Source organism: Natator depressus, chromosome 4, assembly GCF_965152275.1.
Source record: "Natator depressus isolate rNatDep1 chromosome 4, rNatDep2.hap1, whole genome shotgun sequence".
Lineage (NCBI taxonomy): Eukaryota > Metazoa > Chordata > Testudines > Cheloniidae > Natator > Natator depressus.
The window spans coordinates 71670940-71695558 of NC_134237.1; the positions used below are offsets into that span (position 1 = coordinate 71670940).

At 41.6% G+C, this 24619-nt stretch overlaps 1 protein-coding gene and 1 long non-coding RNA gene across 3 annotated transcripts in view; one reads left to right on the forward strand and one right to left on the reverse strand.

Annotated features, from left to right (window-relative positions):
- GALNTL6 (polypeptide N-acetylgalactosaminyltransferase like 6) overlaps positions 1-24619 on the forward strand; it is a 927841-nt gene that overhangs the window by 897072 nt on the left and 6150 nt on the right. Inside the window, exons 13-14 of one of the 2 annotated variants that reach the window (XM_074951162.1) lie at positions 13285-13434; positions 18533-19071. In XM_074951162.1, the coding sequence (XP_074807263.1) occupies positions 13285-13434; positions 18533-18700 (318 nt within the window). In that variant the 3' untranslated portion in view covers positions 18701-19071. Of the gene's footprint in view, positions 1-13284; positions 13435-18532; positions 19072-24619 lie in introns of those variants that run through there. The other variant, XM_074951163.1, reaches the window with a different exon arrangement.
- The window catches only part of LOC141986563 (uncharacterized), a 79861-nt gene continuing 60527 nt past the window's right edge, over positions 5286-24619 (reverse strand). Inside the window, exons 2-3 of the long non-coding RNA XR_012639316.1 lie at positions 13293-13481; positions 5286-5432 (exon numbers count right to left, since the gene is read on the reverse strand). This is a non-coding gene — a long non-coding RNA (uncharacterized LOC141986563). The remainder of the gene's footprint in view (positions 5433-13292; positions 13482-24619) is intronic.

Genomic DNA, 24619 nt, shown 5'->3' on the forward strand with positions numbered 1-24619 from the left:
ATCAAATTCCTGTGTGGAAAGGGAGGGAAGGGGATAGGAAGGTGGGAGAATTTTTGGAAGGAGTCGATCGTTGGAAATAAATGACTGCAGGATTTTCTCAATATTACAGTGACTATAAGTAGATTTAATTTTAAAAAATACTATGAGTCTAATTCTGTTCTCCCCAACATTAATGATCAGTAGTAATTCCATCAAAGTAAATGAAGTTAAACCAATGTAAAACCAGTGTAAGAATAGAATCAGAACAATGGTGTCTCTTTAAACTGACTGATCTATGCTTCACAGACAATCTGAATTATTCCTGTGTGGGTGATACATAATCATATATGCATTCATACAACAGAATATTACGTGGAACAATGCAAGAGATTATGTCCTTGAAAATAACAGTATGGTTTCATTGGGAAAGGACTATTGAAGCCCTAACTTTAGCAGACAGATAAGTGTAATTGATTAACAGCTTCAGAAAAAACTGGTAAGTTCTAGTGCAGATATTTAATGTGCATAAATTCAAATAAAGTATATAGTACTAATATTTGTATTTAATAATTTAGGGATCATTCCTACAAGTGGCAGACTGCTACTTTGGGTGGTGCTGAGCACCTTCAACTCTCTTGGACTCCTGGGTGTTGAAGGCACCTCATAGAATCAAGCTCTGAGTTGTTTATATTTGTATTCATTCCACTCTGCTTTTCAATAGATTGGCTGAAATTTGAAATATGTAGTTCAAACATTTATCAGCAGAGGGCAGCTCTAGACAAGCAGAGCACCATACAGGGTGAAGGAAGATAGAAAGGTTAATGAATTTTTAACTCTAGGAGATTTTCAATCCTCCAAACCAATAAAGATGGAGCTTTTCAGAGATTAAACTCGGCCAACAGAAGAGGGGAAAGGTTGATCACTTTTAAAATTCAGGTGAAAAGTAAATATGATTCTAAGGTTAAAATGGTACAGTCTATATTTTATTTTGCAATAACGAATTGGAGGTTTCTTTTCAAGATGAGATTACACTGTAACCGAAAGTTATTCTTTCAATTGTGGGGAACGGAGTTGTGATTAATTTATCCACCTTTCAGCATAAAGTCTTAAATAAAATAAATGTTTCAAAGTATAAATACGATGAGGATTATCGTCTCTAAAAGAAAATTAAAGCAACATAAATGCAGACTAATTTTCATCTGAAGAGGAACTTATTTTTCATCTTCAGGTAGTGTCCCTATGGGTGCTCCATTTCAGGTGCATGCAAGCCCCACACACCTTTGACCAGAGATTTTCATTAGCAATATCCATTCAGCCTATGCATGTACCCTAGAAATCCTCATGTCACACACCAAGGCTATATAGGCCTGCACAGGCAAACTGCCCTCAGTTCCTTCTCAGCTGTCTCTGCCTGCAATGTGCCTTAGTGTGACTGCAGCAAGTGCATGTCAGCTACTTTGCCTCTGGTAATTTTAGTTAGTTTCGTTTATTTTAGATTAGATTCATTTAGTTCTAGTTAGTTAATTAGTTAGTTAATTACTTTTATTTGGAGGACTTCATGGGAGCCCTTCCTTCCAGAGAGGGGCATGCCCAGTTCACTGTGTTTTAAACGCTACCTCACATAACATGAGGCCATCCCATTCAGCAATGGACACTTCAAGTGTGCTCACTATTTAGGAGAGGCCCATGTTCTGCTGAGATATAACTTCTGTTTAGCCCTCAAATCCAGGACAAGAAAGAAACAGGAAATCAAGCTGTGACTGTTAATGATGGTTCAACCTGGTGCGGAGCCAGGTCAGTAGAACCCCCTGTACATCAGTCTCCGGGAGTATCTAGTGTGCAGTTGATCTCGGCCCAGCGCTCCCCTAGAGAGGGGAAGGCTTCAGAGACCTCCTCTAAATATGCAAAGAAGAGAAGCTCTAACTCACCTTTTAATGAGTCCACCTTGAAAAGACTTTGCTCTCCAAGCAAATCAGTGGGCTCGGAAGCCTCCACCTTGAGGCATAGTACAACAGAGGCTAAGGGCTCCTCCAGTACTGGTGGGTTAGGGAGACCCTGCAGCTCTAACAGCAAACCTGGTTCCAAGAAGGCACTAGTCCCATCTGGAAGAGACGGGCAGAGAAAGCATAGAAGAGCCGTACTCTCGGACATAATCACTCTTCCTGTATCTCCTGTAACAGGCTCTTCGGTTCCACATGTGACCAAGCTCCGGTCTCCATCAGTAGCTACCTCAGAGCACTCAAAAACTTCAGTACCATCTGTCAGGGAGAAGTACAGTCTGCTCGGCTCCACAGCTAGTCAGTGCCACCACTATGTGCAGTACCGCAACGTTTGAGGTACCCAATAAACTTATCGGTGACTGCTGATCCAGAGTCTCCATCGCTTGCCAGTATCTAGAGCCACGGAGGACACAGGGATTACTTCAGCGGAGCACATATTGCTTGGTGGCAGCAACCTTAGGGGCCACCACCACCCCCATATAGACCTCAGTGGCCATATTGGGACCCAGGGGCAGTCATCACGAATAATTCTCCAGGGCCCCAACCCTGTCCCATCAGAATGATAGCGAGGCACAAAATTCTCCTTCCCAACACATCACTCAACAGGAGGATACGTTTGTGGATTAAGAGGCTAGGGCAGGCAAAGAAGTTACCCCTCAGACTACCATCTTGTCCTCATCACCTGATGAGGTGGTAATGTATCCTTCTCTTTCTATGGATGATGTTTTTCAGCAATTCCAAGAGCTTGTCAAACAGATGACAGACTCCCTACAAATACCTCTCAATCAAATCAAAGAATCACAACCCAAATGGTTGGATATTCTCCACTCTGCAACTCCATCCAGAGTCACCTGCCCTCTGAATAAGGCTCTCCTGGAACCTGCAAAAACAATTTAATATCACCTATGTATAAGAGAGCCAATAAAAATATTATGTTCCCTCCTAGGACTGTGAGTTCCTGTTCTCCTACCCTCCACCAACTCTTTGGTGCTTGATGTGGTGAATGAATGAAGTAAACACCACTGACATAAGTGCAACCCGTGTGAGAGAAACCAGAAGCATCTGGACCATCTAAGGTAAAAATCCTACTCATATGCAACCCTACAATTCCGCACTGCAAGTTACCAGGTGTTGATAGCCAAATACAACTTCACAAATTATGAGAGGTTTAATTCTTTTTTTTAACACATTCCTCCAGACCAAAGGAAACAATTCCAGGCTATTATTGCTGAGGGACAGTTACTGGCCAAGACAGCCCTTCAAGGATCTTAAATGCTGCAAATACATCAGTTTGTTCTGTCTCCACTGCGGAAGTGATGCACAAGGCAATTAAATGGTTGCAATTATCTGGACCTCTCTGGGGAACCCAGAATACAATAGAGGATCTCCCATTTGATGGACTGAAGTTGTTCAGAAAGAATACTAATGAATCACTCCATGCTTTAAAAGATGTTAGAGCCACATTGGATTCAATGGGTACCTACACTCCTGTGAACAAAAGGAAATGTAGTAGATCCCAAACAGCCCAAAGATCCTGACCGATGCATTTCTCTGGGTTTCAGAGACCTCTGGAACCTCCAAAAAAGAGAGAGACAGTTTCCAGAGAGAGAAATACTCTAATCCATCTGACACTAGTTCACAGCAGGCTGCTGCTCCTTCTAATCATCAGTTTTTATGGGATAGTCAAGAGTTTAAACCCTCCCCATTCTCTGGACTGTCAACTACAATCATTTGCCCACCTCCTCCCCATTTGGAGACCTCTCTCCCATTTTCAACCAGCTTGGGAACATATCACCTCAAATTAGTGCTAGAAGTAATAACGGTCTACGCCATTCACTTTACCTCCCTTCTCCATTCCTCTTCAGTGACCCCCTCACGAGCTCTTATTAAGACAGGAAATAAACTCCCTTCTTTCTAGCTGAGCAACAGAACCTGTTCCTGCTCAGCACAAAGAAAAGAGGTTTCTACACAAAATACTTTTGTGCCAAAGACAAAGACTTCCACAGAGCAAGTCACCCATCTCACAGAAGATATATGCATTTTGTTATAGGTCAGGATCACTTTCAGTACCGAGTGTTCCTGTGTTTGGCCTTTCCTTGGCTCAGAGGGTGTTCTCAAAGGTTATAGTGGTAATGGCCACCTACTTGCACTGACAGGCAATGATACTGTTTTCATACCCCAACAGTTGGTCTTACGTGGAGGTGCTCTCTGCTATACAGAGGACACTTGCCTTTTCCTGAACTTGGGCCTGCAATTGAATGTGGGACTAGTCACCCTGACTCCAGTACAAAATATACAGTTTATAGGGACATGTTTGGATCCCCTGGTAGTCAGTGAATTTCTTCCTAGGGACAGATGCTGAGGGCTATTAAATGTTGGCAGGTCTATGCAGATGAGCCCCCAAACCTCAGTCAACAACTGTCTTCAGCTTCTGGGTCCCACGATGTTCTTGCACTTTTGTGACAGATCATGTACGATTATGCCATCCAGGGAGGGCTCAGAACAATTTACTCACCAAGCAGACACAGCTTATACAGAAAGGTATCAGTTCCCCAACAGGTGAAACACTCCCCAGACTGGTGGAGAAAACATCGCAGTGTAGGTGTGGAAGTTCCCTTCCTCCGACTGGTGCCAACTGTAATTGCAATGACAGATGCATCTCTGTTAGGATGGGGAGGCAGACCTTGCCATTCATACTGTACAGGGCAGATGGTCACCCCAATAAACTACCCTCCACATCAATCTGTTGAAGCTAAGGGTGGTCAGAAATGCCTGCCTTCATTTTCTGCTTCTCATCAAAGACAAGTTTATCAGAGTCATGATATACAATATGGCCTGCATGTTTTACATCAACTGGTGGAGATGGGAAAGCGTCCCCTTCACTCTGTACCAAAGCAATAAAGTTATAGAACTGCTGCATATGGGATTGCATAAGAATTTGGCAGTATATCTCCCTGGCAGGCAAAATATCACAGCCGATGCTCTCAGCAGATCTTTTCCCCAAGACTAAGATTGGGATTTGGACTCTCAGATACTTATTGACATATTTCAGACTTGGGGGTTCCCACAAGTTGGACCTCTTCTTCACAGCCTCAAACAAAAAATGCTACCTCTTCTACCCAAGGGACGGTTTAGGCTGTGATTTATTGGTGGAGTACCTTCTTCCTCCCATGGACAGGAAGGTGTTTTATTCATTTTCCCCAACACCTCTGATTCTCAGGTGGTGAAGATGATCAGACAGGACAAAGCCAGAATTATCCTAGTGGCCTGACATTGTCAAGGTGGACATGGTTTCCTTACCTGCTTCACCTAACTCTCTGTCCAGAAATAAATCCTCCAATCATTCCTTAACTCCTCTTGCAGGACACTGGTTGACTACTGCATTCCAATCTGAGAACTCTCCACCTCAAGGCATGCTTCTTCAATGGTTCATTGAGTTAGAGTCAGCCTTTTCTGTAGAGGAACAGCAGATATTACTAAATAGTAGAAAAGAGTCTACCAGAATTACTTACCTTCAAAAGTGGGAAATATTTTGTGAGTGGTGTGACCTCCAGAAAATTGTTCCTGAATCTGCCCCTCTTCCACTGGTTCTGGACTACCTGTTGCATTTAAAGGAAACATCGTTGACGGTTAGCTCTCTCAAGGTTCACTTAGCTGTATTAGCAGCTTTTCATTCCACAATTGAGATGTTCTCGCTCTTTGCTCATCCTACAATTATAAGGTTCATGAAGGGCTTGGAAAACACTTTTCCACAGGTGAAAGCCCCTACTTCAGTTTGGGACCTCAATCTGGTTCTTAGCAATCTCATGAAACCAATGGCAACCTGCTCATTATAGAACTTATCTATGAAGACCGCCTTTTTAGTGGCTATTTCATCAGCCCAAAGAGTGGACAAAATTGGAGCCTTAATGGCAGACTCTCATTTCACAATTCTACAAAGACAAGGTTTCCTATGCCACACCCCAGATTCCTTCCTAAAGTATCAACTGAATTTCATTTGAATCAGACTATTCATCTACCATTTTTCTTTCCAAAACCATCTTAATTCCATTTTGTAGACTGATCTCCACATTCTAGATGTCTGGAGGGCACTAGTTTTCTACCTAGATAGAACTACATCATTCAGAAAATCTCCTAAATTGTTCATTCCGTTTGCGGACAGATCTAAAGGACCTACTATTTCTACCCAGAGACTGTCAAAATGGATCTCCAGATGTATTATTGCGTATTATGGTGCTGCTAGCATTCCACCTCCTCCCAGAGTGTTAGCTCATTCTACAAGCTCGTCACAGTCTACATTTTACGGCCATAGTTAAAAAATGTCCCTGTGACCCAGGGGTGCCAGGGGGAGCCCTTACTGAAAATGCCAAGGTCAGGGCAGGCTACAAAAAGGAGAGCAGATACTCCCAAGATTGGTGAGTAACACGGAAATTAAATTACCCAACCAGCCAGAAATTGTGCTTCTGATTCCCACACTGGTTTTCAAGAAGCAAAAAAGAGTAATCACACAGCCCCCTTATTGCATTCCATTTCTCTGGTTCCCAATCAGCACCTAGGTCCAGTACAATGAGAAGTTATTTTAAAACTATACAAAATGTTCTTCTGACCCCAAAGAGCCAGCCACATTGCCAGGTCAATATTAGGTTGGATCTTATCCAAAAGGGGAAGGGGTGGAGTGGGGGTGGAGCTGGGGGCAGAGGTGGGGTCGAGCGCCCACGGGAAAGAGGGGAAGTCAGTGCCTATGATGCCACATACCTTGCTGACTCATAAGGTGTATCCCCTAGTTCTTTTCAGTGTGTTCATTGTATAGTTGATGACCCTTGATGGACCACTGAACAGCTTGGCAGTGCTGGTGCCAATCTGTCGGGGATGTCATCCAGAAACACAGCACAAGTTTGGAAATACAGATATACCATACATATCTATAACTCGTAATACAAACATATAAACATGATTATCAGACTTGGCAATTTGTAACATTTTTCTCAGAGACCTCACACAGTATATCTGGTCAGATTCCTTGCAATTTTGTAATATTGGTATCAACAATATCATAAAGTGTCGCACATATTCCATACAGCATCACAGTCCCTATAACTGAGATCTGCAGCACTGCTACATGATCCTCTGTACATACCATCTCAAGACACTACACCCTAATCAATGCTTCTAGATTGGATGCAGCAGCTGGTGATGTAATTCTAGATTCTGAAACTCATTCTTCCATTTGGGGGTTCTGCTTGGGAGTCACTTGCACTGGAGCACCCATAAGGACACTACTTGAAGAAGAAGAATGTATTCACCCTGTGCAGAACTGTTCTTCTTTGAAATGTGGGTCCCTGTGGGTGCTCCATTACCCCCTCACCCCCCGGCCTTCTGCTTTGGAGTTTCTTGTGAGACTGGGCAGTGGAGAAGAAAGTGAGGGCAGTTCACCCACGTAGCCCTATATTCCCTCGGTATGGGTTGTGATGATGTCTAGGGTGCATGCACAGACCAAACTGATGCTGCTAATGAAAATCGCCTTTCAAAAGCGCATGGGGTGAACATGCACTTGAAGTGGAGCACCGATGGGGACACATGTCTTGAAGAACCACCATTACTACACAGGGTGAGTAACCTCTTCTTTTTAAATTAAAAAAAATCAGTTTTGAAGAAGCAAAGAAGATTCACTATGCAAAAATATTTGCAGTGGGAGGCTTAGTGCTTACCATTGCAATGGTGAGCAGCTTTTTATTTGATTATTCTTAGTCGTTCTTTACATTATACTGGTTTCTGGATTATTTTAGTGACCATATGACGCTAAAGATTCAAATACATTCTAAGAGATCTTGAGAATCTTGATGGAAGGTCATCCACCCTGCAAAATGTTTGTGGCAGGGTATGATAGGGCTTTCACCCCCACTGGCTAAAAAGGGGTTAATATAGCCCTGGGGAGGCTGCACAGGAAGCAGCCAATAGGAGAAGGGCTGTGAGGAACAACCAATCGGGGCCCAGCAGGCCCATATAAAAAGAGCCGCAGGGAAGAGCAGGGTCAGTTGCTGCTGGGAGTCCAGGAAGTAAAGACTCTGTCCCTGGAGGGCAGAGAGAACATAAGCACCTTGGACAAAGTAGTGGTTGACTTGTAGGACTGATCAGCTGAGTGCTCTGATGAGAAGTAGCCTAGGGAAATAGAGCAGCATTGACAGAGGTTACAGAGGAGCAGCAGGAGGCTGCTATTTACAGGGTCCCTGGATTGGGTCCCGGAGTAGTGGGCAGGCCCAGGTCCCCTACTCACCACTGGGGAAGTGGCTGGACTGTTGGACAGAGATACCTCTCCCAGAAGGGGGAAACACAGATGGTAACGTAGCCGGAGGGCTGAGTCGAGAAGAGGACACTGCAGTTCTGGGAGCTGAGAGAGGAGCTGTCATGGGCAGTGGCATCGAAGGCTAGGGGAGGTTTAGCCTCCCCTAACCCAGGCCGTGGTCTTGCCCATGCTTCGCCCTGAGGCCCCACTCTTGCTCCCCCTCTCCCCTGAAGCTGGTGAAGGCTCAGCTTCAGCCGGTGGCCAAGGGTGCCTTGGGGCGGCCCAGGGGTTGGGCCAGCCAGCACAACTGAGGCAGCTCGGGGGGTCCTCTGGCTTCAGGCTCAGGTCTCCAGCGGGTGGCGGGGTGGGGCCTCAGGTGGAAGGGGCAGGGCTGGAGGGCTAGCCTCCACAAAGGGGAGGTTCACCCTCCGCCCATGGGAGCCATAGGCAGGAGCAGAGACAGAGTGACGGTGTGCAGACCATGGACATGGGTGTCTGCCTCGAGCTAATCCCCAGTATAACCAGCAGGAGGCACCAGTCTGGCAATGAGGGCTGCACCCCATGACACAGGGGTAGGAATTATTTTACTCAGTTGTTCAAAGCTGCCAGTTAAAGAAAGAAAAGAATCACAGAAATGTAAGATGAAATAGACTTGCTAGAACATTAGTCTATCTTGCTGCCAGTGCAGGAATGGTACCTGCAATAAGCTTTAAGTACATTTTCTAGTTTAAATATTCCAAATGAAATGTCTCATAAGGAATGAAAATGTAAACGTGTAATTTCCCTTGAGATTTTTCAGAAATCCATGAAAATGGGCCTGGTTAAAAGGGTGCTCCAGCAGGGTTGTAAATATATGGTTCTAATTTTTGCTAGCTCTTTATCCTGATTTCTGTATTTGCCAATAGAAATCAAAGATGTTTATTAGGCTATCGAGTATTTTATTTCTGTACTTATGTCTTTTTTTTAATGGCATATTTGCTACTGATCCAGTTTGATAACTTGCCATAGAAATTTTTGGGGAGTTCAGTAGAAAAATCAGTGGCAAGATATGATCTATAAGGTGAATAGAAAGCTGGCTAGATTGTCTGGCTCAACGGGTAGTGATCAATGGCTCCATGTCTAGTTGGCAGCCGGTATCAAGTTGAGTGCCCCAAGGGTTGGTCCAGGTGCCAGTTTTGTTCAATATCTTCATTAGTGATCTGGAGGATGGTGTGGATTGCACCCTCAGCAAGTTTGCAGATGACACTAAACTGGGAGGACAGGTAGATACGCTAGAGGATAGGGATAGGATACAGAGGGACCTCGACAAATTGGAGGATTGGGCCAAAAGAATTCTGATGAGGTCAACAAGGACAAGTGCAGAGTCCTGCACTTAGGACGGAAGAATCCCATGCACTGCTACAGACTAGGGACCGAATGGCTCGGCAGCAGTTCTGAAGAAAAGGACCTAAGGGTTACAGTGGACGAGAAGCTGGATATGAGTCATCAGTGTGCCCTTGTTGCCAAGGAGGCCAATGGCATTTTGAGATGTATAAGTAGGGGCATTGCCAGCAGATCGAGGAAACGTGATCGTTCCCCTCTAATTCGACATTGGTGAGGCCTCATCTGGAGTACTGTGTCCAGTTTTGGGTCCCACACTAGAAGAAGGATGTGAAAAAAATGGAAAGAGTCCAGCAGAGGGCAACAAAAATGATTAGGGGACTGGAACACATGACTTATGAGGAGAGGCTGAGAGAACTGGGATTGTTTAGTCTGCGGAAGAGACGAATGAGGGGGGATTTGATAGCTGCTTTCAACTACCTGAAAGGGGGTTCCAAAGAGGATGGATCTAGACTGTTCTCAGTGGTAGCAGATGACAGAACAAGGAGTAATGGTCCCAAGTTTCAGTGGGGGAGGTTTAGGTTGGATACTAGGTGGGTGGTGAAGCACTGGAATGCGTTACCTAGGGATGTGGTGGAATCTCCTTCCTTTGAAGTTTTTAAGGTCAGGCTTGACAAAGCCCTGGCTGGGATGAATTAGTTGGGGATTGGTCCTGCTTTGAGCAGGGGGTTGGACTAGATGACCTCCTGAGGTCCCTTCCAACCCTGATATTCTATGACCTGTATAACAGGAGTTAATGTATGCTGACCCTGCCGTGAGACAGTGACATAACATTTTGTAGGACTTCACTCACATCATGTAACTGGGGGCAGGAAATAAAGATGAATCTCTTGGCAGCACTCCTAGCTGGCACACCTTTATGGAGCCTGCAGTAGCCTGAAAGATGACCTTCCATCGCAAGATTCCAAAGGCAAAAGTGAAGACAAAAGGCTTGTGATTGTTTTTAAATTCCTGGTGAGGAGTGAGGGATCAGAGGGCTGCAGATGTGCAACTCTGTAGTTTCAGAGTTTTAAAATGAAGATCCAGGAAACTTCAACGGAAAGGAAAACTAAATAAATAAATAAAAAGAATAAGTTGTAGGAAACAAGCTTGTACTGGCAGTGAGCCAGTCTGGATGAGTTAATAGCTCTTTTCCAGCTCTTACTTCTAAAGGCTAGATTCTGACTTCGGGCAGAGCCCTGGGCAAGGGATCAGACATAAGTAAACTGGGATGTGCCAGCAGCAATAACACCTGCCTGTCCAGGCTCAGCTGTGCTGGTTAGCAAATAGTAAAGTCATGGCTCTGTGCCCTCCCTGGTCATATGCTCTGGGGAAGAAGGGACAGGCAGAAGGTGGGCACTCCACACCTGCTTCCTCCTAAACACCCTGAACAAACATCCAAGCAGTCTAAACTGGGATGGGGGAGCTCCTAATCCCTTACATAGGCATGTAATCCAAGTCACAGTCTAGACACCCCGACCTTATTTGCTTCAGTGAGAGTTGAAAGCGTTCAGCAGAAGTTTCCTATACCACACCAGATCAACGCCTAAGAAAAAGGCAATGAATGATAAGCAACACGAGTTCATAAAGGATATTTGTGCCAAACAAACTCTAGCTGTCTTGACACTATTACAGCTTTAGTGAATGCAGAGAATTCAGTGGAGATAACTGTCTAGACTTTAATACAGTCACATATCACAAACTAGTAGAAAATTGGAAATGTGCTGTCTGGCTAAAGCTAATACTGTACAGTGGACACAATACTGACTGACAGACCATAAACAAGTGTAATTACTAACAGAACAATGTTGTTATGATGGAAATTGTTAATGACTACCATGAGCAGGCCTTTGACCTAAAGCAGATCACAGACCTAGTTAAAGCCAATGGGTGTGCAAAGCACCCTTCTTTCAGGTTAAATGGAAGGAACAGCTGGAAACAATACAAGCTTCTGCCTGAGGCAATTGTGGAAGCATGGCACTTGGCAGAACTCCTGATGAGAAGCTAAACAATGGGTTAAGGGATTGTTTGGCAGGGTGTGGTATGTGTGTGTTGAGTTGATTGTGGTCCTGAGAAGGAGCACAGAGAGAGAGAGAGCTCCCTGTGGCATAGAATTGACTGGAGGGGCACACTTGGAAATTGTGAACAAAGAAACTGCCTGTTTGTTCCTATTGTGTTCAAGGAAATAGTGTTTGTTCTTTGTAAATAAACAAGACTGATTTTTATCATCCATTTCTCCTCCTAATGAAAACAATCCTGCAATCCCCAAAAATTGGCTAATGGTATGAGCCAAACGGGCAACAGCATCAGATTATGAGGAAAGTAACAAGTGGAGTGTCATGAAGCTCATCACTTGGACTATTACCATGTAATATCTTCACACATTATCTGGGGGATAAAATACCAGATTTGATATCAAGTTAAGCAGAATTCCCAGGACAGTGGAAGATAGACTGAAATCACAAAACGATGAGCCAGTGTAAAGTGATGAGATTGAAAGAGTGATGGATGCCACTGAATTGTCTCTGTGAATACAGGATTTTAATAGTTGTTTTGGGGTGGTTACTCCTCCCTCCAATCTAATATTCTCCTTTCCTGCGAAGTTCTAAGAAGGAGTTCCAGTCTCTACTGAGATTGCTTTTATTATGGCAACACCAGGGAGAGGCAGCACTTGCAAAAAGAAGAGTAGATATTGTTTCAAAAGGCAACAATTTGAGAAGACAAAGAAAAAAAAAGCCTGGATGTTTAAGGTCCAATATTGCTCAGACCTCCAGGGCTGGAAATGAAAGCTATATGTTGGAAAATCAGAATTCTCAGGTTTCAGACAGGACATGGTGCACAAAATTTATCTCTAGCAGTCCCCAAGCAATCATCTTGAGAAATCATGCAATAATTGAAATGGTGGGAGATGAGGGACACAAGCTGGTAATTTGAGTATCAATGCATTCTGTATGGTAATTTGAGTATCAATGCATTCTCAAGATCCACAGATCACCAGTGTCTGTGGCGCCCTTCCTGCTGATATGCAAAATGAAATATTTTGAGAATTAAGCAGAGAGAGATTAGAAAATGGCCCATGAGAGGCTCTATCTCTTACAAAGTAGTCAACAGAGTGAGAGAGTTTCAGAACCTCTGTTCCACACCATTGGAAAGCTGGGATTCTCAGCATTGGTGTCTATCGTTGGTTATTTGAGCTGCAGGCCTGTAACTTGGCTTGCAGACTAACAGTGATCTTTTTTTTTTTTTTAAGACTTAGACTTTTTTGAAGCAGCAGCCTTGCTTCTGCAGTGCCACTTCCTGCTTCTCCCACTGCTGATGACATAAAAAGGTACCTCAGCAGGGGGTGTGGGAGTCTTTGTTCAAGAAGCACAACAAAAAGCAGAAAATGACTTAACCTTTTACAAAGCAAGGATTGGTTTAAAAACCATGTTAAAGCTGTCCACTGTCCTTTGCTGTAGATAAATGTAAAACAATACTCTGGGAGAAGGAGGAAATAATAAGCACAGCATAGGGCCAAACAAGGAAAATGCTATATCATCAACTGGTGTCTAATTAATCCTTTTCCATGACATGCAAAGAAAGGGCATATACACTGGTTTGGTTTTTGTTTTTAAATGTCTTTCAGCAGCCATATATTATCATTTTGTCTGGTTGTTTTTGTAGCTCTTTACCTTTGGTTGGAGAGAAGACATCCGCCCTGGGGAACCTCTTCACACCAGGAAATTCTGCTTCGATTCCGTTTCGCACAGTAGCCCTGTCACACTGTATGACTGTCATGGAATGAAGGGTAACCAGCACTGGAGCTATAGGAAGGTTGGAGTCACCTTGGGTCATTTTCAGATATTCATACTATCTTGAGTCTGTATTTGGAGAACAATGTGTTTGTCCAGTCAAAAGACATTGGTTTTAAAAACCATTATGGTTTATTCCAATTTAGCTTAAATGAAAATCTCTGTAGAGCATGTTTCTTTTAATATGTAGAAGGCATTTATGCACATTGTGTGCATTTGCAGGTACTTAGGTCAAAGTTAAATTAATACGGATTTGATCCAACATAGAGTGAGCCCTTAGTCCTTGAAAGATGCTTTACCATTTTGACACTTTAAGACGTGTGTCATTTTAACAAAGGCATCACAGGGAATATTTTTATTCTGTGTGACAGCAGCAAGAAATGCTGCTCATGAGTTAAATATTAATATTTTACTATACTTTAAAGAGTATATTTGGCAGATAAATTACAAAAAAAATTAACATTAAAAGCATTGTTGTAAGCCCACAAAAAAGAGGGAGTTTACTAATCAAGCGTAAGCAGTTTAGGTGTCCCTTTGATCTGCTGTTTCAACCCCTTTTTATAAATCACTAAAAATATGTGGTCATGCTGGAAACTGTGTTCAGGGCAAACAGTGCCACAGTAATACTAACAGGATTTCAAATAACATTATTAACACATTACTGACTTTGATTAACCCTTTCATTTTTGCAATCTGTGCAGTTTTCTTTGAAATGCTGAGGGATCCCTTCCCACCCATCGATCACCTCCACATAATCACCATCCCTTGTGTGCCTACATTTACTCGAGCTGAGCATAATGGCAAGGATTTGGATTTTACTGCACATATCTCAGTAGTACTTTCTAGTTTGAGATGATGTATTCTAGTAAACTGAACTATAACCGTTAGAAATAGTTTAGCTACTGACATTTTCCTCAGGTGTCTAGTTATTGACCTTCGCCATTTAATCCAGTATTTACATTGCAAGCAGAGACGTTCCAAAGGGTTTTCCAGAAATGTGATATATTTGAAACTGAGGTAGCATCTGTAATCCAGCTACACTAGCTAAGCCAGCTCCTCAGCTGGTGTAAATCAGCAGAGCACCATTGAAGTCAGTGGAGCTATGCCAACGTATACCAGCTGAATATCTTATTTTGTACCCTGTGATAGTTCTTTCCTGCTTCAGATCCACTTCCAGTTTATCTTTGTGCCTAACCAAGCTGCTAGCAAGAAGCTTTAACAACTTTAACACTTCATTAGTGCTTAGTGTACCAGTTACGTGTGACAAAATGCAGCTCCGGAGCTGTCTTCTGTACCTGGTTCATCACTTTTGATGTGGACAGAATCCAGTAGACAGCCAATGAAATAGTATCACTTTCAAAAACACTGCAGCGTATGTCCCTTTAAGTCCCCTGTACTGCTTTGTTTTTGTTATCTAGAGGGAAGAGATCTCATAAAAATTCTCGGGACAAGTCAAATGTTTACATCTGAATTAGAAATTCCTTGAAAATGTTCTTTAGAATGAAAGTGCTTGCACAATTTTAACCATAATACAAACCTGGTAGCAATCTACCTTCTTAATTGCCATGCTACACAAGTGCCTCTGGTTTGACTACATAACTTCAAAACAAGGATCCACTGACACTGCAAAATTAATGGTTAAATATATTCCCCTTGTTCAGGTCTAAGCTGATTTCTCAGCTGAGCTTGACTGTATATTAAATAGTTTTTGATTGCCTCACATCAGATGTAGGCCAGATCTACACTAGACACTTTTGCCAATGTAAGTATACCAGCAAAACCCCTCCTAATGTAGATGCAAGTTATACCAGCAAAAAGTGCTTACACTAGTTCCCCAAAGGAATAAGTTATACCAGCAAAAAGTGCTTACACTAGTTCCCCAAAGGAATAAGTTATACCAGCAAAAGCACTTCTATGCTGGTATAACTGTATCTGAACTAGGGTTTTTGCTGGCATGGAAATGTCTCAAAAAAGCACACTTCTAACCAACGTTACTATGCTGGCAAATGTTCCTAACATAGATCTGGCTGTACTTTTTTTTACAAGTGTCTATTAATTTTAAACTAATCGTGCAAAAGTATCCATAAGAATAATAGCCTAAAGGGAGGCAACAAACAGCCCGTTTTCATAAACAAAGACCACATCTGTTACTCTGCTCCACCCCACCCCAACCCTCCCCCACACCTTCTTAGTGATCACATGGAATTCTTTTTTTTAATTCTTCTCATGTCACGTGAAGTACTTTAGTTTTTGTCATTAATCTTATAAAATGCTCAAATAAAGCAAATTTTGCCATGTTTGCCATATTAGCCAATCCCTGTCATTTTCCATTTCTCCCAGTAAAGGGACCTGCCCTCAATTTTTATTTTAGCATTACTCCAGGTGGTTTGAGTCTGATACAGCATGATTCAATTTATGCACTCTGACACCTTTATTTGTAGAGCTTCCATGAGTATCTAAGTAGGGACAGATTTAGTAGATTTTAAAAAAACAAAGCCAGCTGTGAAAAATCAATTTAATGATACTATAATTTTACTCTAAGTGTAGTAATTAGGAAAGGTGCTAGATTTACAACATCAGAAACTAAAGTTCTCTATCCAGAAAGCAAGTACAAAGAGAATTTTGCTCCGACTGCCCGACAGAGATGTAGGGACAAACTGTCAGAGGAATTCTCTCACCATGCACATTAGGCCCTTAGCTTCTTCCCTGAGACTGTTAATGGGTGTATCATTCTTATGGTGGTTTTTATCATGTGGACACCTGTCTGGGAGAAACTGTGCTGAGACTACCCCCTCCTGTTAAATAAACTACTGCAGACATCCAAGGATAATGACTTTCAGTCACTACTGACCTTGGCTGTAGTTAAAGAAGAAGTGAAAGGTAATGAGACATCGAACCAACTACTTGAGCAGTCCAGGCCTGCTAGTAAGTCCATTATCTTATGGAAAAGGTTTTCTTTCTAAAATAGTATTCAGACTTGCCTACATGCAGAGAAAAAAATCTCATTACTCTTCCCCGACAGGACTGAAATCTACAGGAGGATTTCTTGTGGCTTTTTATGCTGGCTGTGAAGGAGGATTTATGCCTATGCCCCTCGGGCTGCAAGTGGAAAATTATGCTTTACAGCACAAACTACAAACAAATGGTCCTGATTCCATGTCCATTGAAGTCCATGACCCAATAATAATTAAACCTTAGGCAAGAGAAAACTAGAGATGATAATGGATAAACATTTGTTTAAGAAACCAAGAAGTTTTTCAGAGTAATAAAAAACTGTTCTTAAAGGGACACTGTCTGCTTCCTAATTACAAAAACTTGTAAAAGGAAAGCAGCAACCATAATGAATCCAAAAATTTGCACTGCAGGTACTAACCCAGAAGTGCACAGGCTTTCTTTGGGAAGGCAGCAGTGCTCTTGAATAGCACATTTCTCCTGCTGGAACAGGTTGCTTTCTGCTTGTGCACAACAGGGATATTTCAGTTTCCAGGGATCCTGATATCTCAAAGCACAGAGGACCAGACTGTGGTTGGCCCTTGTGCAAAAGGTTAGGAAGGATGTAAGGAGTCTTCCTCTCCCTAGACCCCAGAGCAGGGGCCAGTTACAGTCACAGCTCTCTCCTGAGTGCAGGGACTGCTTGGCTGCTTGCCACAGAGGGGGCAAGGAGGGGCAATCTCCACACCCGTTTAGGCCTGACCGCTAGAGCTGGTCAACCACAAAGAGAAGGGCACACCTGCACAAGGGTGTCTCATGTTCCCATTGGGCAGCATGGCTCTGCATCCTTTCTTCCTTAGGGCACTGCTTTAATAGCACAGCCTAGCCCTGAAAGACCAGGATTCTTGAGAATTGATATATTGAAATATTCTGCCAGCTCACACAAATGGAATGGACAGGCAGAGATAAGGAAAGCAAGGTGGGAGCCTGCATACAAGTGATCCAAATAAAGTCTATAGGTCCAGTTTAGCCCTGTCAGCACTGACAGAGTCTCTGTAAATTATTTTTACTTTAAATATATTGAAACAGGATGTATTCAGCTGCCAGTTTTGGGGAGTGATGATATGTGAGGTGAGAAGCCTCAAGAAGGTCAGAAGGAGAGAACTGAGTCTTGCACTTTTGAATTTGGTCTGTCTGTTGCAGGTACTGAAAACAGAAATAGGTCAGACCAAATTACAGGAACCTTTTCTTGTTTGTCTCTTATTCTCTTTCTTGCCTTCTACTCTGTGGCTGTGCAAGTGTTCACATCCTGGATTAATATTAAATGTTGGCAGGGTCATGCCTGGCACAGAGGGAGAAACCTGGATATGTTTACCAGGGATTATCTGAAATGTTATTTCAACAGCTAGAGTAAGTGTATTGTACAGCCATCAGAAACTTTCCAGCTGTCTAATCAGCCCAACACCACACAAAATCCAAATACATTAGAGCTTTGCAACCCTCAAATATTAGCACCCAGTGGATATTTTCTTCCTTACCTAAGATTCAAATTCAATGTGTTAGTCTTCAGTGTTCTCAACAAGCAGTGCAACTGGAATTTACACTGATGTAAACCAAATTGTAAGAGACCGAGCTTGCATTGTTTACAGTGCAGTCCTGATTTTACCAAACTCCAGCTAACCAAAACTCCCAGTTAATAATAAATATCCATTTTTGTTTTCTAAGCAACTTAACAAATATTAATACTCTCAAAACTTCCATAAGGCAGGGAAACAAATATTATCATCTCCTTTTAACAGGTGGGGACAGTGAGGTAGAGCATTTAAGTGACTTGTCCAACCAATGCCACATGGAATCTGTGTCAGATGTATACAGAAAGCACATCAGACTTTTCTTAGAGTCTCATGAAGATGGGAAGATAGGAAACTAGATCATTGGTTGTTGCCATTTGTCTCTGTGCTTTTATTCTCTGAGGTAAAAGACAAACACTTTTTGTCCTAAGAAATCACTCAGCTATCTATATCTCCCCAATAATAGCTTTGTTTTTCACTCCAGATTATTGCTCAAAGAATATCTACAGAAAACTAAATAATCTGAGCTAGGGTTGTGTTAATCCAAGTTCTACAAATGAAAATACTTTTAATCACTTGGTATTTACTACTTAATTCTATTTTTTCTCATTCCCATAGGACAAAACTTTGTTCCATCCAGTAAGCAACAGCTGCATAGATTGCAACCCAGCTGAGAAGAAGATTTTCATGAACAGATGTGATCCTTTATCTGAAACTCAGCAGTGGATTTTTGAACATATTAATATGACTGTTTTAGAAAAATTTAACAGCAAGGCCAGTTCCTAGGGAAAAATACAGATTGCAAACTACATTTTGGCCAGCATCTGGGTCGAAGGAGTCAGGAATTTAAATTTCCTAGATCCAGGAAGTCTTTTCTGAGGATTAAGCAAATGCCACGGCAAAGGCCAATGGGCTGTCATTGTGGATGTACAGTATCTGAAGAACTTGGCTGAGAGCCTCACCAGATGCTGCTGAGAACTTCAATCTGACAATTCCCTTGCTGGCCAAGGGAAAACTTTATTTAAAAAAAGTTTTCAAAACATTCTGAGTTAATAAACTGAAACAAAATTCTAGAGTTTCTCAGGTCAAATCCTGCTGTAGTGAGTAGTTATGAATGGATGCTATTAGTTGGGGTGGGTATATGGTGTGCATGACTGCTATGGGAACCTGCAGAAATCACAGGTTAAGAACTAACCCACACTGGTGGAATGTTAACAGTTTCCCAGCACTCCAGACAAACTATATGATCTGGTGCCATTCTCTTAATAAAAGTTAGGTTAAGCGGGATTAACCCTCAGATGATGATTTTAAACACTTCCCCATTACATTCCTTTCATTACCAAAATAGGAATGGTAGAAATATAAGGGTTTAGAATTGTGTTGTAACGAAGCATGAAATAGACTTCCAAGGTTTCAAAAGTCCCATTTCTCCTCAGCATTTGAAAAAAAAAGTCCATCAAAGTAATTAAATCAGATTTCCATATATGATATAATCTACCTAACACTCATCAACTGTGATTCAAATCTAGCCTTCATCTAAATTAAAGGCCAAAAGATTAACAAGGCTACCAAATCTTTAAGTCATTCAATAGCAGGTATATGCACCAATAATAGCAGCACAATGCAAGGTTTGCAGAAAGGATTTCCCCTGGAAATCTATATTTACTTTTCCAGTATTTTTATTAAAACTAAAATTGCTTTAAATCAAAGAAAAATATTCAGAGACATAAGAGGCATCAGGAGTGACAGGATAATTGTTTATTGTAAGTCATAGAGACTTATAGCCAAATAAGCATTGGTACACTGGCATCAGTTAAAAAGTGTTGGCTCCCTGCACTGCAGCTTACAGGATCCTGCAGGAATTACAGGAGTTTTAGGGAGAGGGCGTGTTTTTGTTTTTTGCAAGGAGGTGGGAAGTCCCGTAAAACTAGTTAACTCTTTTGCAAGAACGTGATGAAATCATTTTAAAAACCGTGACTATGCCACAGTTTTCAGCTAAGGCATTGTAAATTTCTGGATGGGAGAGTTAGGAAATGAAAACAAGTATAAAAATCAAAAAAAGTTCAGTATTTTCACCTTTTAGTAGCATAAACAAAACTATCTAACCCACCACAGAATTTTCTTGCACTGATTATCGTTTTGGCATATAGTATCCATCAGCTCTTACATATTTTTGGCATGGTCAGGGGGAGAGTTAGTGGGTTAAAAATGTGTTTAGAGAGGCCTGTTCTTCTTCTTCAGTGGAAATCAATGAGTACCAATGTGGGCCATAGTAGAGAGTTTCTGGAATTTCTAAAATTAAGAGCACATTTAAATGGCCTGGTTTTACTTGAAACCTGAACCAATAGATGAAAGCACCGTGAATGCAGACATTAAAGCTCACAAAAGATGGCTGTAATAGCACTTGTCACTTTCAAAAATATGTATGTAATTAATCTGAAAACTTTGTCTTATGTTGCTAGAAATGTGGCCAGCTAACCAAAATGTTCGTATTTCAACAGTCCAGCCTGACAGTAGAGGGTGATTTTGTTTTGTTTATTGCTCTTTCAGCTGTATCTGTGAAGAGCAATAGTTGTACCTGGATGATGACTGTTATCCACACTTGTGTGCTGTTTGTGGCTATGGGTTCCAAACCTTAGGTCACAGGGACATTTTAGGAGGAGCGTGTCAGATCTGGAGCCTTCAGGATGCATGTCCTGAAAAATCAGTTGTATGAAATACAACAGTATGTTGGAGAATTGCAGCAAGGGAGTAAAGATCTATTTCAAATGTTCAAGGAGCAATCTGTCTGTAGAGTTAAACTATTCCCATTACGTCTTTAAATATGTTACTGTTCAGATTTAATTTGAAGACTCACTACGCTGCAGCATGGAAGACAAGACCCCAGATTTTAACCTTAGTCTCTTACACATGAGCCCAGGAGAGGTTGATGATAATCTGAGTTTTCATCAGAAAGGGTTTGACTTTTCTTTTTTTTTTTTTTAAATATAGTTAGACCCCAACGGGTCATTACAGACTGTCCGCCCTCTCAGCTGCAGGACTCGTAGCACAATTCATTTGCATCTTGAGCATAAGGAAAGAAGATTTGAAAATAGAAGAAAAAATTATGTCTAGAGTGTGAAGGTGAAAATGAAATTCCCAGGATATCTATTTGGACTTTCCCAAAACCCTCAAAGCCATGGTATCAATAATGTCTGAGGTGGAAGGGGCAAAGGAGAACTGCTCTAAATGCTCCAGCATACCTGGCTAAACAATCCATTGCACGGCTTATAGCATTTAGTGTATGAATGTATCCTAATCATCTGTTTAAAATATTTAAAGGGCACTAGACTGCTCTTTTGGCAAAGACATTCTATGCCTCTTCCAGATGCTCAATATTGTTCTGGCTCTAAACTAACCTCTGCCACAGGAAAACTTCCCATTATTTGCAATTAGACAATATTTGTGAAATCTGGCGTTTTTTCTAAAATCCATCTTATCAATGAACAAACTTCCACATAATTGAAATTAAGATCTTTTAACAAAACATAATGGTGCTCCAGATAATGTTTTCAGTTTCTATAAGAAGAGGGTCAGTGCAATTTCACATAGAGAAATTATCAGGGAGCCCATGGTGTGTGGTGTGACTTGAACAAGACAACTTAAATGGAAAAAAAAAAAGTGCTTAAATCAATGACCAGATTTCAGGCACATGGTCCTAAGGGACAAAACTTCTACCACATATCCCCACCACATACAAGTGAAAGTTGAAAGCCAGATTCGTTTCCTCTTTCTATCCCCTTTGCATAACCAGAGCCAGTGCAAAGGGGCCAGAAGCCGGCTCCATCCTCCCTACTGAAGATTCCTTTGGTACTGGGGAATTCTAACAGATCTAGAGTTAACATAGCTGGCTCGTCTCCCACCACCTCTCTCCCACCCCCACACCCTCTGTGGTGGAAGGGGGAGGAACATGTTGAAGCCAGGGAGGATTGGGAAGGAGGAGAGGATTGGGAAGGAGGAGTGGCTGGAGCATGCTAGACCCTAGGGACCTTTCCACCAGCTGGTCACAGCACAGAATCAGGCAGCCATACCCAGCTCCCCGCCACCATTACTGGCTACTGCTATGCTGAGCAAAACTCTGGTGCAGCAGGGAAAAAGTGTCTAAGAGTGTAGGAGACTTACAACTAGTTCCACACTTAAGTTAAAATTCATTCAAAAAGTGTAGCTCAGACGTACTTCAGACAATCTCATTTGTGATAACAGGTCTTCAGAATGGGACATGGCTGCCAAAACAATGGTTCCTTCACCAAAAAGCTTAAGTTAGTCATAAATTGTCATCTGCAGCTGAGAGATTTTGGGGCATGAAGTTAAACTGAGAGTCAAATCCTGCCTTGAATATTTAGAAAAGCCTCCCATGGATCTCAATAGAGTTCCATAGTTATTTTATGTGTAGAAATTCTACAAGTCTTCCCACAGCCCTATCCCCTTCACCACCCCCACCCTCCAAAAATCGGCACAGCTCAAAGGGCAGAAAGAAAAATAAATTCTGTCTCCTTTATTGCATGCAAGAGAGCCTACTGAATTGTTCAGCGTCAGCATGCATCTCTCCAAAATGGCAGACTTGGGTCCTTTGAGAACTCCCACTAAACATGTAATTAATTTTTTTCTAAAAATTACATCAAATGTTGTATTTCTCCATATCTTATAAAACAACTCTTTAAAAGCACCATTTAGAGTTAGTTCTACATGTAATGAATTTCAATGGAGCTATGCCAGTTTACACCAACTGATGAACTGTCCCTATATTTTTACTGTTTCTAAAAACATAGGTTTTTTGGGAGGAGAGATTCTATTTACATGGTCATGAAAATAAAATCTTTAGTTTATAAGAGTTCGTCAGCTCCTGCTGTTCGTTCTTCACTTTAAGGTTATTAGATCTATTTGTGACATCAAATGTAATTGTTGCAAAAATTATAATGTAACAAAGGATAGGACCTTAACTAGAGAAAGAGGAATAAGCAACAGGTCCATCTCAAACTCTTAAGAAAGCCAGGTCTTGTTTTCATGCAAATATCTCAAGTCATAAAATAACAAAAGTGGGGTGGGAGGCGAAATAAAGTCATGTCAGCACAGCTATTTCTAAATAGAATTATTTTCAAATGTTTCCAGGAGCATCAGCAGCTCTTTAATCTGTCAGAGTGATTGACATGTCAGAGAAGTAATCTTGCTGAAAAAGTCCTGACATTGTGACAAGATTTCACTTCTTAGTCGTGATCTGATTTCAGAAAGGCCAGGTTGTTTTGAGACAATGCTTTCAGCAATCCCATTCTGATACAATGAGTAAGGGTGTTTAATAGCATAATGTAATGCACATTTCTGTATCTGAATAAGGTCAGTTTATAGACAAAATGCTCCTTAAATATTGAAATAAATGTTTAGTGTTCAGAACTGTTCATCATGATAAAGATATCTCAGTTTAAAAGAAAATGGGCATGCATTTCTTAACCCAGTATGTGCTTACATTCCACTGACCTAAGTGAAATTCTGGGGCCATGGAAAACCAGTAGCAAAAAGGTTCAAACTAGCTCAGTGAAATGAATTTAGTGGTCTCAGTCCTTTTCACAAAGGACAGGTGTTCCCATCACAATTGATGCCAGTTTGCATTCTTGTTGGCAGTCTCAGCAGAAGCTGAAGACTGAATAAGATGGAGACTTCATTCCCCTTTCATCTTATCCAGTCAGATCAGGGCAGTATTAGGAGGTTTGCACAGCTGCTACCACCCATGCTATACCTCTGTCATCCAGCATTTTATATGAACGTACAAAATCCACATTAAATCAGAAAATTAAAAAGAAAAAATATATTTTAATAGTCAGTCAAGGTGGCTATAAAAAACACTTCAAAGCCTTCAAACTGAAAAACTGACCTGAGGCAATTTTGTGATGGGTACTAGACATATACAACTCATGTACTGCTCACAAAGTAGAGGCTGGCTAGGACTGGACTAGGAAGCCTGACTTGCCTAGCTGACCCACAAATCTGTGCTGTATCTGTTGGTTCAAAGAGCACAAGAACCCCAGAATTGTTTTTGTACATCATTTTTGAGAGTCTTCTTTGAAACAAAGAATGAGCTTCCATAAATGATCTCACAGTATAGGCCAATGAGGAGTTGCAATATGGAGTTGCAATAATATTTAAGGTAGTGGCAGCAGTGGCTGCTGGTGGAGATGCAGGTTTAACAGGAAAAATACCTGGCACCTCTGCACACAGCAGTCAAAGGTTCATCAGACTTCTTGTTCCCAAACAAAAGTCCTCACCTGAAAAAACTTTGAATGAGTAAGTAATATGGCTACCTTAGTGGTTCTACCCTATGCAGTATTTTCTAATTACAAGTTGTACTCTGGATCTGAATCAGAGTTTGGTACCTCTGTAGTTGATGGCATTATTTTTAACTAACTCTGTTCTCCTTGTAACTGTCGTAGAGGAGTATTTGTAACATTATAGTATTACCTCTGTGAGTGTTCTGTGGGCACAATACCCAAGAAAATGAATGAAGCAGGAAAAAGCAACTTTGTCATTCAAAATGTTAAATTGAATACTAACTAACTTTTAGCTCGAGATAAATTGAAAAACATTTCAGGTGCTTCCCAAAGTTCAGTGTTGTTCAGAGGAAACTGTTGAAGGTGTATATTTTGGCACTACTTTCATACAGTAAGCTTGCCAGGC